The sequence below is a fragment of the Protopterus annectens genome, chromosome 10.part0 (genome assembly GCF_019279795.1).
Source record: "Protopterus annectens isolate FY-2018-M chromosome 10.part0, PAN1.0, whole genome shotgun sequence".
Classification (NCBI taxonomy): domain Eukaryota; kingdom Metazoa; phylum Chordata; order Ceratodontiformes; family Protopteridae; genus Protopterus; species Protopterus annectens.
Window position 1 is genome coordinate 400,444,986 of NC_056744.1, and position 20,667 is coordinate 400,465,652.

The 20,667-nt window shown below is 37.0% G+C and overlaps 1 protein-coding gene across 1 annotated transcript in view; it reads left to right on the plus strand.

Annotated features, from left to right (window-relative positions):
- Positions 1–20,667, plus strand: part of HMCN1 (hemicentin 1) — a 5,606,893-nt gene that overhangs the window by 2,015,210 nt on the left and 3,571,016 nt on the right. Inside the window, exon 12 of the mRNA XM_044085314.1 lies at positions 11,980–12,121. Within this exon, the coding sequence (XP_043941249.1) occupies positions 11,980–12,121 (142 nt within the window). The remainder of the gene's footprint in view (positions 1–11,979; positions 12,122–20,667) is intronic.

A 20,667-nucleotide genomic window follows, 5' to 3' on the forward strand; every position in this document is an offset into this window, starting at 1 on the left:
TTTTATTTATTTTTTGATTTGTGAAGTGAAATGTTAAAAATGTTAACAGATGGGGCATTTATTGAGGGATTGTGATGCCAGAAAGAAAAACATGCATAGGTTAAGGAAGATCATACAGGGTAGAATAATGTTAATATTTCAGATGATTCAGAGAAAGAAGATTTATGTGAAACGGTGATATAGAAAGTATTCCAGAAAATAATGATAAAGAAGGATCAGAAGTAAGTGATATCTCTCAGTCTAGGGAGTTATATCTCTTCTGCAACATCAACAGAATACCTTATGAGAAGCATGTATATTTTGCAGGGAATACCAATTCTATGGAACAGACTCCCCATCCATATAAAACAAATTAATTCCTGTCAATTTTCAAGCACAACTTAGATCTATGGAAGGGAAACAAGAAGATTTACCACAGAACTGCCTTCTTTACTATTAATGGACAGATGCACCTCCTAAATGCTTTATCCCGTGCATGGATCCCTCAAATTATCTATGGTATGATCCCAGTTATTCTTATTAGGGGTAATATATATATATATATATATATATATATATATATATATATATATATATATATATATAAAAATATATATTTATTTATTTATTTATTTATTTGACATTTGTTTACTGGGACACGTCCATTTTCAGCGGAGGCCCGGGGAGAAAAGCTCCACAGTTACCAAACAATAATAACCAAATAATAATGATTGACCATGGAATGGTTATGGTCAATCTATAACCAAATGGGATAGGTTATTTTGAGTCTAAGAAGGGAAAATGGCTAGACTTAAAATGACCTAGTACTTACCTTTGAAGCTGTAAACTTATATGGAGGATGTAGGCCGGCATTTAATTAAGGGTAAATATTCCATTTGGGAAAAAGTTAAGGACTGGAAATGAATTTTTAGGGGGAAAAGTCTGAAAGAAAGAAAGAAAGAAAATTAGTAATTGTAAAGTTGTTATCTTAAAAGTTAATAGTATAATAAATAATGCTAGGGGATTGGTGGTTTATCAGTGATATAAAACAAATTTTGCTGATATAATTGCATTAATTGGTACAACACTTTAGTTAAAGAAAAGAGAAAATAGTTTGAATTATTGTGTGTGTTGGGAGGAGTGAATGGACTTTGGAGATAGGGAAATGTGTAGAAATTATGGTTTTATTTAAATTTAGATCATGTTATTGTTAAATCTGAATGACACCCATTGAGATTAATTATACTTTGTGCTTTTACAAATGGTCTAGATCGAGAAGAATTGTTTGATTTATTGAAAACGTATGTAGTAATTAATAGGAACATTATTTTAATGGGTGATTTTAATAGTAATAGTAATTTAAGAAAGGAGTTGAGAAAAATGAAAGAAATGATGATGGGAAAATTTAATTTATTACAGAAAAGAGATTATGCATACAGAAAGGTAAACTGAAACTGATTACATTATATATTCAGAAGCATTTAATGAGATGGAAGGAGGAATCTTAGAAGTTAGTTTTTCTAACCACAGGGCAGTTTAGGCTAGTGCTGGGGAACAAGGGCATCCATAGGCAGGTGCAAGGGAGTGCACTTACAGTGACTGATGGTTTATGTCTTCATTTTCCATGCCCATGCAAATTTGAATTCCAGAAGACGTTTGCACTGTGGGCTTAGGTACAAGTGAGAAGTAGATGTGTGCATGTGTGTGTGTTTAAGTGTTTAAGAGGTGTGTGTGTGTGTGTGTGTGTGTGTGTGTGTGTGTGTGTGTGTGTGCCTGTAAGAAATAGGTAGGGGTGTGTGGATGTAAGAAGTAGGTAGGTAGGGATGTGTATGTGTGTATGTAAGAAGTAGGGAAATAAAGGTGAGGGGGGTCTATATTACGATGTCGAAAGACGAGTTCATCAAACACATTTTTATTGACACGTAAATATCGACCTTTTCACATGCTGAATGGCCACTTCAGCAAATTTTTTCCCAGGGGAAAAAAATCATTCAGCCGTATACAAACAAACAAAACTTTCAAAACCTACATACAACCCCCCCCCCCCCCCCAACTAAATATACCAAGTCCAAGATCGCACTGCAGTGGGGAAAAGGGCAAATTCTCAATGACGGGCAAGCGATTTTTTCCCCTGTTTTGGGCCTTTGGTCGCAACATTATAACAGGCTTTGTCCAGATTTATTGTGCTAAGAGATTGAGAGGTATGTTTTTTTGTGTGTGTGTGTGTGTGTGAGTGTGTGTGTGTGTGTGTGTGTGTGTGTGTGTGTGTGTGTGTGTGTGTGTGTGTGTGTGTGTGTGTGTGTGTGTGTGTGTGTGTGCGTGTGTGCGTGTGTGTGTGTCTATATGTATAAGAAGGAGGTAGCATACTCTTCAGTTATCCAGGTTTTTGAAGAATTTCTAGATTTTTACCCCATATTCCTCCTAAAAAGGATTGAAGTTGCTAAATAATAACATACATTTGGGTTTTAGTCTTCATATCCTTTAGAAAAATGCACACTAACACATACCCTGTTATTCTAGCAAATTTCAAAGTTCATGAGAGCAATATTTGTAATCTGTCCCTATTTATTTTAGGCTTTGCCCAGATTTCTTGTACTATGAGGTGAGGTATGTGTGAGAGTGAGAGAGTAAAATGCCCTAGTTAGAGTTAGCAAGTGGAATTTATTTTCAACTGCATTTTCAAGGACTTCTGAGCTTCAAGGGAAGAGAAGTTTACTGCTGCTCATGCTTAGTCTTCTTAAAATGTGCAACTCTTTTGTTTAGCAAATGGTATCACTGTTGTGGTATAGAATTTTAAAGCAGTATTAGTAGCACTGCAGGAAGCATACTTGCATCCTGATGTAGAGGGCTGTAGGTTCTACTTCCACAGCATGTAGCTTTGTATTTTAAGGGGGTGGGGTGCTGCAGTCCTGAGTATGTCTTCCTTTGGATGAGCTGCCTAGTAACTATGACCCTGTTTTTCAGCTTGCCACCCATTCCCTATTGCGATATACCAGTTTACCATTTTTAATGTCTGTTTGTGTTTATTTATTTATTTTATTTATTTATTTATTTAAATTTGTTGACCGGGAGTGTCCGACTGGACGTAGGTCCATTTTCAGGGGAGGCCCCGGGAGAAAAGCTCCACAGTTAAAATAAACAGACAGTAATTACATTGGATTACATAGTGATTAACAATTTAACATAGCAATTACTTGCAACATATTTACAGATGAAGAACATAGTACATCAGTAGACAACTAGAATCTTTATCTGTGAAGTACATAACAGACATTAACAAATGTTACAATGAGAAGTTCCTGCTGTATAATAAGTTCTAAGCTTATGAGCATCTGAGCTTGCTATAATCAAGGTAGTTAGTGGAGTGGAAAGAAAGGTAGTGGTTGGATGGGGTGGATGATATTAGAGTGGGAGTTGCAAGGGCATAGCCAGCATGTTTGTAGGTGCGCGTTTAGTAAAGTTTTGAAGTGGGTGCATGATGGTACGGAGGTAATTGTGGGTGGGAGTGAGTTCCATAATTTGGCTATGGCGCAAGAGAATAGTGCTTCACCAACAGAGTTATTGGCTTTAGTGATCTGCAAGTGATTTTTGTTGCTGGATCTTAGTGGTCTGGTGGTGCGATAGGGTTGGAGTAGATTCTGAAGGGATGGGACATTTAGTGGATGGTTTACTAGTTTGTGGGCGAGTGAGAGTTGATACCACTGAAGGAGGTGAGGGAGTTCAAGCCAACCCAGTTCAGCAAGTGAGAGACAGTGGTGACTACGGTAGGATGCCCCTGTGGCAAATTTGGCGATTTTGTTGTAGCAGGTCTCTAGCTTGTTTAGATCGCATTGCCTTAGGTTGGTATATATTGGAGAGGCATAAAGTAGGGTGGAGATAAGGTGGGAATTTGCTATTGAAATCTTTGCTGCTTTGGTGAGAAATTGCTTAGTTCTGTATAACGCTCCTAGTTTTTTGTGGACTTTTTTTATGGTCATGGATATGTGAATGTCAAATTTTAGTTTATTGTCTATTTCCACTCCTAGCAATTTGGTGTGTTCAGTTGGGTATATAGTGGTGTTGTCTTTTGCTGTGATGTTAAAGTAAGAGTTGTTTTGAGTATGTTTGGTGGGTTGGAAGATGAGTAGTTTAGTTTTGTTTGGGTTGAGTATTAATTGGGCATCGGATAACCATGTTTCAACAGAGGAAAAGGCTTCCTGTGTGACTTTTTTTCAGTTTTGGTAGGGACTGGGCTGAGCAGATGATGGTTGAGTCATCTGCGTATTGTATGAGTGTGCCATGTTTGGTGGCAGAGGCTAGATTATTGGTGTAAACAGAGGAGTAGGGGTCCAAGGATGGATCCTTGGGGAACCCCTATGGAGACAGGTAGTTGGGGAGATATGTCATTATGCCATACAACGGATTGTTGGTGGTCAGACAGGTAACTCTGAAACCAGTTGGTGACTGATTGTGAGAAGGATAAGTTATTGAGGACAGAGATAAGTTGTTTGTGTGGGACCATGTCAAATGCTTTAGATAGGTCTAGGAAAGTAGCAGAGGAGAGATAGCCATTGTTTTTATGCTGAAGGATAGTGTTAGTAAAGGAGAGTAAGGCAGTGGTGGTGCTATGGTTTGGTCGGAAACCATGCTGAGTACTGGAAAGGAGGTTTATTTATTTATTTATTTATTTGCATTTGTTTAACCAGGATAGTCCATTGGGCTCAAGAACCCGTTTTCAATGGAGTCCTGGGGAGAAAAGCTCCACATACATATTAAACAGAGAATGAGGATATACATATACATTACATGGGGTTCAACATGAGAAAAGTAACAAGTACAGGGGAAATATATATACATTTGCTAAGGTAAAACATAGTAAAATGTACGTAATAAATCGTGCAGAAAAAAGCTGAAACAAGGCAGTAAGAGTTACACCAAATTAAAAAAAAAATTGTTAGTTGTTAGTAAGGAGGTAGTCTGAGACCTGAGAGTGTATGCATCTTTCTAGTATTTTGGAGAGTGGAGAGAGAATAGCTATGGGGCGGTAATTGGTTAGTTCTGCGGAGGGTCCGCCTTTGTGGAGGGGAATTATATGTGATACTTTCCACAGTGTGGGAACGTAACTTTCTGACAGAGATGGGTTAATCAAGATGGACAATGGGTAGGCCAGAGCATCAGCTGCGATTTGTAGGTATTCACTTGGGAGGTTGTCTGCTGCTAATTTGGTGGGTTTAAGTTTAGTTATGTTGGAGGTAGGTGCAGGAGAAAAAGAGAAGGCAGAGGGGAGATTACTAGTTGAAGGTGTGGGTTGGAGGGGAGGGGGGTTGTGTTGTTTAGATAGTGATAGTATGGTTTGGGTGAAGTGTGTGTTGAATGAGGTAGCAATATTTTCTGAGGAGTGAGGGATGTTAGGAGGAGGGGTACTGACTTTACCTGGGTGGAGGATGGAGTTTATGGAGGACCAGAATTGTTTGGGGCTGTGTTATGAGGAGTCTAGGGCAGACTAGTAGTATTAGAATTTGTCCTGTTTTATTAGCTTTTTAACTATATTGCGTAGTTCTAGGAATTTCTGTCTAGTTGAGGGGGTTTTGGTTTTGGGCCAGTGCTCCCAGGCTTTATCCCTGTTTTTCATTTCTGACTTAGTGGTTTTCTGTAGCCATGGGGAGGGTTGTGCTTTGGTTCTGGAAAATCTTATGGGGGCATGGTTATTAAGGATGTTCAGGAAGTTAGTATTAAAAAATTCAACTGTGTCATCTAGATTGAGGTACTTTAGAGGATGCCAGTTATGAGATGAATGTGAGTGGGTTAAACTTTAGTTTTTTACGTATTTGACAGTAGATGGCAGGTTTAGCTTGGTATAGGTATTTTTTGAGTAGGAATGTTGGGGAGTGATCACTGAGGCTATCTGATAAGCAGCCTGTTATATATGACAGGGGGCTCTTACTGACTAGTATCCAATCTAGGGTAGTGTGCTTGCTGGAGTTTTTATTTATCCTGGTTGGCGACTGAACTAGTTGGGTGAAGCCATGAAGGTGTACATGATGGGTTGGATTGTTGCCAGAACAGGATTGCCAGTCAAGATTGAAATCATCTAAAATGATAGTTTCTTGGGGGAGATGATGGGTAGACCAGCTGAGGAGGTTTTCTAGTGGAGGGATGTTTTGGCCAGGTGGGAAGTAGCATCCAGTTATGCTGATGGTTTTATTTTGGTTTATTTTGAGGTTGGTATATATTATTTCTTCATTGCTTATTTGTGGAGCTGATGATTTTAAGATCTGGATGTTTAGATGCTGTTTAAATATTATAGCTACACCACCTCCTTTTTTGTTTAGCCGGTCTACTCTTAGTATGCCATAACCTGTAGGGAGTATTTGCTCACTGGTAATGTGAGGTTTTAGCCAGGTTTCTGTCAGGATGACTATATCTGGGGAGTACAAGTCTATGGTGGCATGGAGTTCATGGACTTTGTTGGATATACTTTTAATATTTAGGCTTAGTAGAACAAATTCACTTGGCTTTCTATTGGCTGTAATATGGGAGAAGTTGTGGTTTCTAGTATGAGGATTGGGGTTGGAGATGGTAGGGCCAGGGTTGGGGTGGATGTCTCCACTTAGAGCTAGTTTTGATATGCATGAGATTATTAGTTTTCTCAGTTTTTGAATGTGTTTGTTTATAAGGGAAACTTTATGATTGTGCTCTGTGGGTAATAGGTATGGTGGGAGGGTTATTATGTTAAGTTGTAGGGATGCTTTACGTTTGAGTAATATAGTTGGTAGAATATGTGGGGGGTGCATAGGGATGGTTCTTGAGCTGGTGGGAGGGGAGCTGAGTGTGGGTGAGACATGAGTGGTGGTGTGAGTAGTAGTACAGTGGTAGTAGTTGAGTGGGGGAATGATGGAGCTTTGGTAGGATGTAATATATGCAAGGAGAGTGCATGCAGTGAGCATAGGTAAGGTATGCTTGTACATGTTAGTTGAGGAGGTGTGATAGTAGTGGGAAGATGGAGGAGGTAGTGTTGGGTTAGCGCTGTGGTTGGCTATTGGAAAGATGGGAGGGTTTGAGTGGAATAAAGGTGGGACCACTGGGGGCGGGAGGGAATAGGGGGCAGGGTGGGGAGCGAAGCGGGTAGAGACCCTGTTAGTTGCTCGTATGAGGGGGCTGGAAACAATCAGTTAACAGAGTTAACTGATAAATGAACATATGATAGTGACAAGGGTGGTTGTAGTTTTAAAAATGGTGCCTGCCACAGGTAATATTTATTAACTTTGGGATTGTCTTAAGGTAATAAACAGGGAAGGGGGAGGGGAGAACAAGGGTGTAAGCAGGCAGTTCTTTGTACTGCTGCTAATGAGCCAAAGCAAAGCCAAGTATGTGATAAGAAACAATCACAATTGACCAAGGACTGCTCTGAAACTGTAAGTTATTTCTTAATTTCTCATGTGGAAAAACAGGATAACCTTGTATCAGTAGGCTACTGTGGTCACAATTTAAAGTAACAAACACACAGTATTGATCAGTTATGGATACTATTTGCTAACAGAAGGGAATAAGAGAAAGTGGAAGATGTGTGTGTGTGGGGGGGGGGGCTGCTTGCAAGCCAAAGCAGAGTGCTCTCCAGGGGAAAATGAATATTGGCTCAAACAGGCAGACACATACTAAAAGTTAGCTGTAGCTGTTTGCAGACAGTTCAGACCTGGACTGCGCCTTTCTTACAAGAATGATAAAGGTGGTACCGCAGTTGAATACTTAAGAGTGGTGTTAGGTTCAAAGTTAACTGTAGCTGTTTTCAGACAGTTCAGACCTGGACTGCGCTTTTCTTACAAGAATGATAAAGGTGGTACCACAGTTGAATACTTAAGAGTGGTGTTAGGTTGGAGAGATACTGAGCTCCTCATGGGGCCTGTAGCAGAGTGGATTGTGTTTTTCGGATTTTCCCGGTTAGGGCTCGCCACAGCGGAACTCCAGTCCGCTAATGATTGGTAGTGGTAACATAGGCAATTTATTCTTTAAGGGCAGCAGGCACTGAATTTGTAGATGAAACACTGAAATATAAAATTGTTTTCTAGCAACAACCTCTTCATTAGTTTCAGATCTATTTAATGTGGAATTATTCAGATGATTTTTACTTCTGCAGAGATTGTGTATATTGACTTATATTGGTGGATTGTAATGACAGAAGTTTGAGTGGTCTTTTATGGTTGAAATGTTCTAAATTGGGAAGTTTGTCATTATTGGTTCATATGTTTTGTTTCATTGCTTACTAGAAAAATGTTCAAAACTCTTAAGTTTAAAACACACTCTAACAAGTGATGCTGTATTATACAAGGGATATAATTCGGTTGTATATTATAATTAATACAGTCAGGAAGGTGACTCAAAAAACTTTTGCATGGCCCTAAAAATGTGTGTAAGGGGCCTATGGTTTGAAAACAGCCCAAAGGTAAACTTAACCTGCCACTGGCCAGATGCATTTTCTTTGAATGTGGGTTTCAGTGTTGTTTCGGTGAATGTGAGTTTCAAAAGTAGAGAAGCTTTAATGCTAAGTCTGTTTTCATTGTAAGACTATTGCTTTGTTTAGCAAATATCTATCAGTGTTTGTGCTATAAAATTTGAAATAAAAGTTGTAAATTAAATCCAAATATCTGTAATCATTGTAGAAGTAAAGCATAAAACGGTATGCACACTGCGCATTTTGAACTGTGTTTATGGCAATTGCGAAGAAACAGCCAAGTATTGGAGACTGGAATGCCTCCATGGGGGGGGGGGGGGGCTCTGGGTTTGCACCTGCCCAGCAAAAAATCCTGTGGACTCCCCTGGTTGGGAAACAAGTTAAATATATACAAATTGGAAAAGGTTTGAAAAAACTAATTATATGAAAGAGAAAGGTAAAGAAGCAATTAAAGAATTATGGGATGATCATTGAACTATAATGTTTATGTATAGGAACTGGTCAGACTGGTGGGATGTGTATAAAGCAAAATTTAAAAACAAATAGGAAAGAATAGAAAAATAATTCTTTAAGAGGAAAAGGGAAGTATATTAATGCAAAAGATGAGATATGGAATTTGATGGAAGATAATAGAGAAAAAATATGGATAAAGAAAGGGCATTGTGAAAATAAGAAACAAGTAGAAAATTTAATTAGAAAACAGAGGTTTCAAGTAGAAATAAATCCATTTTAGGAAAAATAGTTAAAAAACAGTATATGATAATGGAAAGAAAAATAAATAAATAAAATATGGTAATAGTAACAGAGACATATAAGAAGACTTGATTAAGTTTTTGAAAGAGAAATATCAGAAAGATAGAAGTGAGGTTGAGAGATGTTGTAGTGTTTGGATTTGTGCTGTGCCTGTTGTTGAATAAAGCTTTGGAGCAGTTTCCCTGGTTTTCGATCCTTCAATCTGCTACTTTCAGTTATGAAGTTGAGAGATATTGGGTATATAAAAAGTTCACAGAAGCTGAGAATGAATGGTAACCAAAAGAGAAATAAGTGTGAAAGAAATGGTATATTAAAAAAAATGTCAAGGAAAGTTCATTACCAGGTGCAGATGGATTAGGTAATACAATCTATAAAGAAATGAGTAAGATTTAAAAAAAAATAATTTGCTAAAATTATGAATGAATGCAAAGATCAAAACTTTGAAAAGAAGAGTATTTGTGAGGGAGTGGTGAGTTAATTTGGACACAAGAAGTAAAGGAATATTTAAACAACTGGAGGCTAATAGTATTGATGAATGTAGAATATGAAACTTTGATAAAAATAATGCAGATCGGAAAGTGTGATGCAGAATAAGTGAAGGATGGTAGATATGTAATTAAAGGAAGAAAATGAATGAAATGTTAATGATAGTCAATAATTATAAGTTGTATAAAGGAGGAAAGAGTTGAAGTAAAGATTGTAGGAATGGATGCTGAAAAATTATATGATAATGTAAATATATGTCAACTTTGTTAGATTTTAGAAAATTATATGTATTGAAAATAATACACATGTGTAAATTGGATTACATTAAAGGTATAACTAAAGTGATTATAAATGGGTGGGTGTGTAGAGAAATTAAAGTACAAAAAAAAGTGAGGCAAGCCTGTCCGATGAGTAGTTTATGGTTTGTTTTAAGTATGAATGCTATTGTGGGTTTAATGTGTAAGGAATTGAGCAAAGCTAAATATATGTATAGGGAGAAGTGAAATTCCTTTAATGATGATGTATGCAGATGTAATTTTGATAGCAAAAATGTAAAATGAATGATAGAAATCATTTAAGTAGCTGAAATTTTTTAGGTTGTATAGGTCTAAAAATAATAGAAAAAAGGCAGATGTTTTTGAGAAATTTGTAAGAAAGAAGGTATTTATTTTTGTAATACAAAGACAGAAATGTTATGGATGTGATGTGGTAGTTAACGAGGTTATAAAAGTGCAATGGAAGGAGATTATTGAAGGAATAAAAGATGTATTTAATTTATGGAAAACTTTTAATTTGAGTTTTAGAAAGAAAATATATTTATTAAGTGGGCATGTTTTAGGTAAATTGGAATACACTGGGTATGTTATGTTGTGTCCAGAAGAGGTGGAAATGGAAATTTTAAAAACAGTATTTTGGTTTGTGTGTGGGGGTGGGGGTCAGGATTAAACTCAATTACAAGAAAAAGAGTTTATAATAAGGTGGAAAATGGAGGTTTAGGGTTAAAAAATCTGATTAATTTTTTGTATATTATTTTAAAAATGAGAAGTAAGAAAAAGACTAAACCTATAGTTAAAATTATGAAGGAAAAATATAAGGATTTATGTGGAGTTAGTAGAGAGTAGAAAGATGAAAACAAAATGGGGAAGGGAAGGCAATGAATCGAGGAAAATAATTTGGTAAAAAGTGGATTTAAAAATACAGAAGACAAAAGGGAACTTTGGTATGAAAATATTATGAAAACAATGTGTTACATAAATCTCTGGGAAAATTTAGATAAAGTACTAAAAGTTACTATTAAAGAAAGAAGAAAATGATTTAAAAATGGGAAGAGGGTCAAGGCTTTTTATGGTGTTTAATGAAACAAAAGTCATCTGTAAAAGCAGAAATGAAGTATAAAGTAATGGAGTATAGAAAGTATTTAGAGTATAAGTTATTAGATCTGTAGAACGTGCTTTTAGAATGTATAAGGGTTAAAGTTATAGGAAAATTTGTCAAAGTTAGAAGGATGGGAATGTGTGAATATGGAAAATATTAATTAGTTTACAAAGTGCTAAGGGGATATGCACTGCTGACCTGTGTATGGGCTTCCAACTACCACACCCAGACCAGACTGTACACAGACCACTTTCTGAGTTGTCTTTGGCCATGCACTCTCAAAGGCCCCTGCCTCAGTGCTGTCTGTGAACCATTGTCTTCTTTGCCTCTTTATCCATGATAATTACCTTTCTGTTTCTCTCTCACACATACTCATGCATGAGTGCACATACACACACACACACACACACACACACACACACACACACACACACACACACACACACACGTACCAGATGGCTGGCAGGATTCTCCAATTCCCCACAGCCTAGAAAAGCCAGAGTACTGCCACCACCCTAAAAAGCCAAACTTCCATTTACCTGCTGCTCTTATAGATTATATCAAGCCAGTGATGAGATGCAGCAATTAATACCTCCTGTGTCAGTATTTTCTCAGGCAAAAGACCAGCTTTAGTGTTTGCAGTTCTGAAAATGGTTATAGAAGGAATACTACAGTGAGCTTCCCTAAAATAAGCTGTTGTATGAATACCATGTTTTATGTGTAACAGATGCATTTTAAGAGTAAAGCCTTAAACCACATCTGAGATTGGAGAATTTCTCTGAACTCTAACAGGCAGAACTAGATCCAGACAAGTTTTAATTTCATTTTTGGTGATGTTGCTGTGCTTTTTTGTTGTAAAGTTAGACTAGTATCTTGATGATAACATGTTGTCAAACAAAATTCCAGAGACCTGTACTGGCTGTATACATTCTAACATTGACTTTTGCAATTTTCTTCAGAACCTCCAGTGGTTACAGTTTCGCCTACTCAGCAGACTTTCACTGTAGGAAGTGAGGTGTGGATTAAGTGTTCTGCCACTGGCTATCCAAAACCCCATATTGTCTGGACACATAATGACATGTTCATCACAGGATCTAACAGGTATGGCATTATATGTTGTTATTTTTTAATTCATAATGCATTTTTTCTTAAGGTTCTTTGGTTCTATATTCTATTAAAGTAATTGTTTAGCATGATGTTCTCTTAATTTATTTGTGCTTTCCAGTCTATTGTTTGTCTTTAATTTAGGTGTTGTTCTTTTTACAATTGTAAGGTTCTTCGAGTTGTAATCACAACAGTAAATGCTTGCATTACTAATTAACTGAAATTGTCTCATTCTGGTAGCATCCAGTTTCTGCATGTCTGTAGAGGTCAATGCACTTTTTCAGTTTTTCTCTGTGTAGTTAGTATCCATACTCCAAATAAAACTGTACATTGAGCTGGAAACTATACCTTAAGAGAGATGGCAAACACATTAAAAATACAGAATACAGTAAATGAGAAGAACAAGAAACAAATGGTGAACACGTGTATATGGTAGGAAGTATGACACAGTAATGCAAATTCCATAGCATCTAGGTGATTTATTATGCCATTTTATATTGTTGATTGTTTTAATTTATTATATATGGACTTGTACCCATATTTCATTTTATAATCACTGGATGCTAACTTTTTTTCTAGCTGATTTTTGGGATTTACATTGTAGAGTTGGAGCTGGGCAGAAGTTGCTGCTGTTTCAGTTTGAAATATATCAGCTGTTTAATTAGTTACATGTTTTTACTTCTTATTTACTTTTTGTATTGTTTATAGCAGCTTGTGTTACAGCAAATGCATGTCAAACATTGACATGCCTTTGCTTTTCTGGAAAACAGATTATAGAGGCAAATAAGTGTCAGATTTAACCAGAAATGTTTTAATTCCTCTGGAATTGGACTGGTTACTAGTAAATACTTATCTTATTCATCTTCCTTGATCTTTCCAAGGCATTCCCCACCAAAAACTGGTCCACACTCTTTCCTCCCATGATATATTTTCCCTCAGTCCAACATGTTTCTCTAGTTACTTTTCAATCTGCACTCATCCAGTTAAATAGCAATCAGCCTTCTCTGCATACATGCCAATATCTGCTGGTGTACTACAAAGATACATTTTCTTACTTCTACTGTTTCATTTGTTCATTAACAATCATATTTTCACCTCATTATTAGATGGAGAAATATTTAAATATGAATTATTCCAGGGTAAGCTAGACCAGAAAACATATTTATATTCTGTGAGACATGGGTACCACAAGCGTATTTTGCAAGTTTAGATAGGAAGCACAGCTATTCTTTATTGTAAACAAAAATATTATGAAGCATTGCTTGCCTAAGAGAAGCAGTTAGAAACATGAATAGGATAGAATTGTGGTTTGTCCTTGATTTATTACAAGTTCTTTAATGAGTGCAGTGCTGCTTGCGTAATGGAAAATTGCTGAAGTAATGAAAAGCAGCACAGTGTATGAGAACATACTGAAGTATAACAAGTTTTAGCAGTTTCTGCATGCTGATTGTATTATCCTGCTGTCAGTTTAAGAGTATGAATTATGATTGGAAAGAATAACACAGAATGTGCCATATGAGCTGGCCAGTACCTTGTTTCACATTCATAAGTTAGTGTCTGTTGTCAGCCATGTTAAAAAAAATTAGATTTGCATTATGTGTAATGTAAGCTTGCTGCCATTCTATTTTTTGCAATAAAGGTCTTGCCAAAAATGTTATGTCTCATTGGATTTACTAATAAACAGTAAGAAGAAACTTAACACTCATCACACTCTTCTATCATCGAGAAGGCTGAGGATGCTACTACTATCTGTTCCTCAGGCTGCCAGTCCTCATTATAGTCTGTCACCAAAGACTCTCTCACTTTCATTGAAACTTGGCTTTCTCACTCACAACTCCTACTAAATCTAAAAAAAAAAAACTAAATTTATGCAGCTCACTCCAAGATCACACTCTGACAAAACATCTTAGTTTTCTGTCCACTCCTTTCAGAATATACATGTGGAAATAGTTTTTGAGAGTGAACTATTAGGAATCATGTAAAACACAAAAAACTCGTAAAGAATTGCCCAGAAAACAACCTGTAGTAGGACAAATTTAATAGTGCTTCACAGATAAAAACTCAATACAAAAGTAAAAAACTCTAGTCAAGCTCTTTCATCCATAAAAATTCAGGACTTCATCAGAACAAAATACACAGAGTTACAAGTAGTTTAAATAGTGAAGAAACAACACCTCCCATCAATTAAAATTAGTGACATCATCACTACTTAAAGGTCCAGTATTATTAAAAATCAGGAACTAAAATAGTCATGTTAAAATAGTAGATTTGTATTTCAAAATAGGAATGAGGGAACAGCACTCAATACCTGGACTAGTATTGGCATTTAACCTCAGTTGCCAAAAAAATTCCATTGTTTCCAGTTTGTTTTGCCAATGTCTCCCTCTAATGTCATCCTTCCCTGTCTGTAAAATACCAAATTGGAATCCAGTGCAAAGGGGAGAATTTTCTAAGTACCTAAATAAACCATTATTTTCATTTTTAGTTCTTATTGCATATAGATGCTCGTAAATATGTTTTCGAAAGGCTCTTTCAGTTTTCCCAATGTAAAATTGTTGACATCCTGTACATTCTGCAATGTATACCAGACCCCTCGACCCACAATTTCCTGTGGCTAATCTGATCTTCTTAAGAGGGTCACCTATACAGATAGATATCACTCTCTTCCAGGATATACCTACAGTAACCACAGGCATCACACTTAAACGTATCCTTAGAATTTAAATTTTCCGGGACCTTTGGGTGCTCTAACAAATATTTTTAATTGAAATCGATTCTATATACAAACCTAGGGGTGTTACCAACACTCTGAAAAATCTCACTTGTACCCCTGAATATAACCCAGTTCTTCTCCAATATCTGTCTTACCCTTCCACTAATGTCACCATAAGTTAAAACCATAGATTGAGCATATCACCCTTTGTCAACCTATGAGTTACTTTCCACAAGGTAAATACCTAGCAGGGGTATGTACTGAGTACCCCAACCACCTGTGAATTGCTCACAAGTGTTGATGATCATGTCCCTTGGGTAACCTCTATCTAAAAAAAAAAACTGAACAAGAGTTCCTATCTCATACCTACAAACCTCCCTTTGAAGGATACTCTTTTCTGGAACTATTTACAGAATAAATTGGTTATTTCATTGAGAACATAATGACATTTCACTGTCTCTGAAGAAGTATTATGATTTATTGCAACTGGATTTTCATGAACCTAACAGTTTCTTAAGGGGGGGTTTACATCTGAGGCTACTAGAAATCAGGTGGCTTCTTCTTCGGATCTTAACCTTGTGCTAGAAAAGTTAAATATGTCTCCCTTTGAACCCACTCATCATAGTGATTTAAGATTCATCACATGGAAGACGGACATGGAAGACAGTCCTTCTTATTGCTTAGCCGTCGGCAGGAAAAGTATCTGATTTGCAAGCTGTCATGGTGGGTGAACCATGCATAGAGATAGGGTCACATTAAAAACAGATCCCTCATTTATGCCCAGAGTTTTTCAGTTTTCTTTCAAGCCATCCATCTCTCACTGTTCTACCCACATCCTTAGAACCAAAGAGAATGGATTCTACATACTCTGGACATGCATAAGAAGCCTATGTACTACCCAGGTACTATCTAGACAGACCAAAGTCCTTTAGAAAAGTAGAAGTAGATCAGCTGTTAATTTCTTGTGATGGGACAAAGAAAGCACAACCCATGTCAAAACAGACTATTTTGAGATGGTTGTCCACAGTTATTGCTTCTTGTTATTCCCTCCATAGCAAATCTCCTCCAAATAGTATCAAGATACATCTACTATAGCCTTGGCTTCTATAATGACATACTAGAAAGGGTGGACTTTAAAAGCATACTAGAGAAAGCAACATGGTCCTATGTACATACTTTGAAAAAGCATTCAAACTGAATTCTTTTACCAGGTCCAGGACTCGCTTTGCTAGGAGCATTCTCCAGGGGCTTCTCCTTATCGTTCCTCCTCCTGGGTCAGATAGGCTTTGGCAATCTACTCATATAGCCAGAGGTTACTGAAACAGTGAGAATGATGAACATACTACATTTGTGTAAGTTGCACTTACCATAACAGTAGATGTTTGAATTCCTCACTGCTGCAGTAGCAGTACACACTGTCCATTCCCCTACTTATGTACATAGTTTGTTGTTGGATGTAAAGTTATTTGTTACTGTTTATATCTTTTAGAGGTTCAGGATGAGTGAGCTTTTCTCTCTCTATGGACAAGAAAGTCCTGAAATTGTAATTGGGAGCAGATTTTCTCTGAGTGTAATGAGTTGGCAGACTTTAAAGATTCCCTGCAGACCACTCTGTCAGAGATACTGTGTGAGCAAATTGGTGTAACTAAGGAAATGATTTTTAGAACTATGATACAGAATCGGAACTGCCTAGGCATAGTAAGACCTTGCTGTGTCTAATTATGATGGCTGCCAAAAATGCAATTAGTAGAAAATGGAAATCAAAGTCTAAACCAACTGTACTAGAAGTAGGGAATATAGTAACAGAGTTAAAAAGAATTGGAACTGGGATCTTCAGAAAAGGGTAGAAACAAATTACATAGAAAAACTGGGAATTGTGGGAACAATATATGCAGAGGAGGAACATGTTTTAAAAGAAGGCAAGATTTGAATGAGCTATGTAATGTTTGACTTATAATGACTGGATAGATTATAAGTGATGTATAATGTTTTCAACTAAAATTAGATCAATATGGTTTGTGATGTATAATGTCTATGACTAAAATTATGTCATTATGGTTTGTTTTCATTTGTAGAATTGTATCATTGCCTGTATCATACATGATAATTTAATAAAGATGTTTCTTGTTTAAAAAAAAAAGTCCTGAAATTGTCTGCAGTCTGACTGCTGATTTCCCTTCAAAGGACTAGCCAGTCAGCAATTAGAGTGCATGTGTGGGAGGGAGCCAAGTTTTGTGAAGTTGACCAGTTGGTGTAGGATACAACCCATAAAGCCAAAGGCTACAGCATCAGAGAGAAATTCAAACATCTACTGTTATGATATGTGCAGTTTACACAGCTGCAGTTTTCCACCCCAGGATGTTAAGGGCACTGTCGTCAAGGGCAGGATATCTAAAGTGCATAGTCAGAGACAGAAGCCAATCTGCACATCGGCATTCTGGAAATGAGGGCTCCGTGCCCTAAAGTGATAGTGCCATCCACAGACAGCAAGGCAATGGTGTGGGTGTATTTGCATGTGTTAAAAATCATTATCCAGGTGGTTTCCTGGTTGAAAGGAAAATAACTATTTTGGGGAGATCAGGTGACTGACTGGCTAGCGATTTCTTGTTGGTCATGTAGCGGTATCAACCAAATGGAATGCAAGAGGTCCTACATTCAATCCCCAGACACAGTCTCTGAGTTTTCCTTTTATGTTCAGTTGTTAAGATATTATTTATATCAGCGATTTCTTAGTTGTCTTCCCATATAAAATATTGCAGCATTGCTGAAACCACATGACTGCTTGAGTCAAGCAGTTCAAGAATAACTAAGTAGTAGAAGAAAGCACATATTTGGGTAGTTGAATTTTTATTTTACAGTTTAATTTGTTTGGTAATTGAAATTATTGCTCAAAGTCATGCACTGAATGACAGGGGTATTGTTAATTTGTGACTCCTGAGCCAGGAATTTTCTTAATTTGCTCCTAAAGTTTGTATGCTTTGTTTAGCATGTGTTATTTGTCACTTTTTGGAATGACTTAGTCTTTAGCAGGTATTATTGAATATAATACTGTATCCCCCTACCTTTAACCATTGTACTGTGCTGAAATAGAACTGTAGGAAAAAATCAACATTTAGGAAAAGACTGTCCTAAAGGAAAATGGTCTGAAAACAGGTGATATATGCTACTACTTAATGTTAAGGAGGCCAGGTGTCCATGTTGTGGGCGTCATACTTTTTGTAGACCAAGTGACCATGCAGATCCCCTTTGCTTTATTGTTAACGGTTTAGGAATATGTATTATATTTTCTAAGTAATAGAAAACCTGACAAGGCGGAGACAGACTACCAAACAGCTTCCAGTAGTACATCAGATGGAATTACTACTTAAACAGAATAATGCATGGATCTCTCTCGGTAACAAGGCTATGTCACAGTTAAAGAGATAATGAAGAAATCACAGACATGACAATATCTTGCTCCAAATATGGATCCTTGGACCATACCTTGATTTTGTCTCATATTTTTGTCTTGTCCCTTGAAAATGTTTTGATTTAATTGTAAATGACTGCAGGACTACAGTTCGTCAGTAATGTCAGTTATTGGAGTTTCATATTTCTTAATGTTAAAAATGCATGTTGATGCAAAAGCTGTTGTTTTCTTAACTTTTAACTGTATTAAATTAATATTTAAAAATTGTCCCTGATTTTTGGTCCTTTGTATACCCATTATTTTTGGCTTTGTCCGGAATTCCTGAACAAGTAATTAAAGACTTATAGTTTGACCTTATAGTTTACAGAAGGTTATGCATTCTTTTGTATACAATATAGCTGTTGTCCACCTTTTCTACTCACTGAGCCTTTGATGTTTATCATATTGATCACTGCTGCAGTAGCCTTAGCTATATGGGGGTTAAATCCTGCCAAGGATATAACAGCCCCCCAGCTATGAAAGCTTCGGGGGATCTTCCACATGCCCAAATTGTCAGTCAGCTTGAGTTGAGCTGAATAAAAAAAAAGTTTGGGTGCCAAGCCCTTCAGAGCTTTCATGCTGGGTTCAGGCACCTAGGCAGTGAAACCTTTCCCTGTAGTACATTTGGTTGGGGACACCTGGCTGAAGTGACTTTCAGCTGCAGAGAACTGCGATTGTAGCTAATTACTTGTGGGCAAAGACTGTTCCATGCCCACAACTTTAATAAACAAATGCACAGGGAAAATAATGTCAGTGACAATTTCCATAATGTACCAGTGTTTTTGGTGAGGGAACAGTGAGGTTTCTCAGTCCTTCAGAAAATACTGAGATGTTACATAAGCAATTTCCAGGGCTATTGCCTATTCCTCCAGTTCTTTCAGATTTTGATGATGCGTGTGTTACTGCCTGCAGTTTTCTGATAGTCAACCAGCTGCCCCTAAAAAGGCATATAGGATGTATAAGGTTCCTCAGTCCTTTACATTTTTATATACTCTTCCTAAACCTGACACAGTAACTGTAACTTTAGTTAATCCTGCTGCTAAACATTTACCTAATTCCAATCCTACTCATTCTTCCTTCTGCAATTTTAATTTTCAGAATTTTGAATTGTCAGGCTCATATGTTAGGGTTTGTTCTGACTAATTTATTTATTTTTATTTATTTATTTATTTTATTTTGCATTTGTTGACCGGGCTAGTCTAACTGGAATAAAATCCATTTTCAGTAGAGGCCCGGGGAGAAAAGCTCCAACACAGATAATTTTATACAGTAAAACATAATCACAAGTTCAAAGAAGTATAACAGTAGTAAAATAGCTCTAAGCAGTTACAGCCATACACAGACACAATATATAACTGTAATAATTATCTCAAATTCAAAGAATTATAACGGTAGTTAAAAAGGGTCTAAACAGATTACAGACATACAGATTAGGTAATTGTGAACTATGAGGAATGTTTTGTCTGCAGTTTTTTATTGTGATGACAAATCTGCTTAAATAATTTTGTTACTTCTATTGTACAAGTCACAACTCATTGTTTACAGTGTGTGTATGACTACATTAATATTTCTTTCAGGGCTATGGCCACTGGTACTGTTTTGACAAGGTTTGCCTGGTTGTATTCTCAGAACCTTCCAGACTATGTTAAAAATGAGATTTGAAATTCTTCTTTGGATAAAGATTTATTCTTTGCCTGTTATGCAGAGGTGATCAAAAAGTGTGATGAAAGGGGTAATTTGATACAGGAAATCCCTTAGATTTTTCAGCTCTCCTTTTCCAGATTTTCTAAGGGATTCTCTAACCCCGCATTCAACAAAATAAACAGTCTCAACAAACTGCAGGTAAACAGGTGTTTAAGAAGAAATGACAAGGCGGTTCCAAAAGGAATTCTGGAACCTCCCTAATTCAAGCACAGTCCAACAAGTCAGAATGACTATTTAAGGGACCTTATCACCCCCCCTTCCTACTCTGACAGCCCCTTTTCTCTTCCAAAAAATCTGAATTTCTGTTTTTCTCTGTGGCACCAGATAGTTTCAGGCAAATGGGTTCTGAAGATTCCAGGGCAAATCCCTCCTTCACCAGACCAGACTCTTATTTCCACCTGTCCTTCATCTCATTCTGTCCCAGGGAGTGATAAAGCTAGATGTTAAGTTGTCTCTCTCACCTTCATTCTTGCTGGTTGGGATCGGAGACGATCCTCGGCTCCGACTCGGCCATTTTCTAAAGCTCGAGAGCTATTTACTGGCTCGAGGCCTCCCTATATCCCACAATGCCTGGCACTAGATCCCCAGATCTTGTTTGCCGCTTTAGCTACGAGGTTGTGCTTTACTGGCTCAGGTCGTATTTAACTTTTTTGTGATACTTAGTTGTTAAAATTTAGT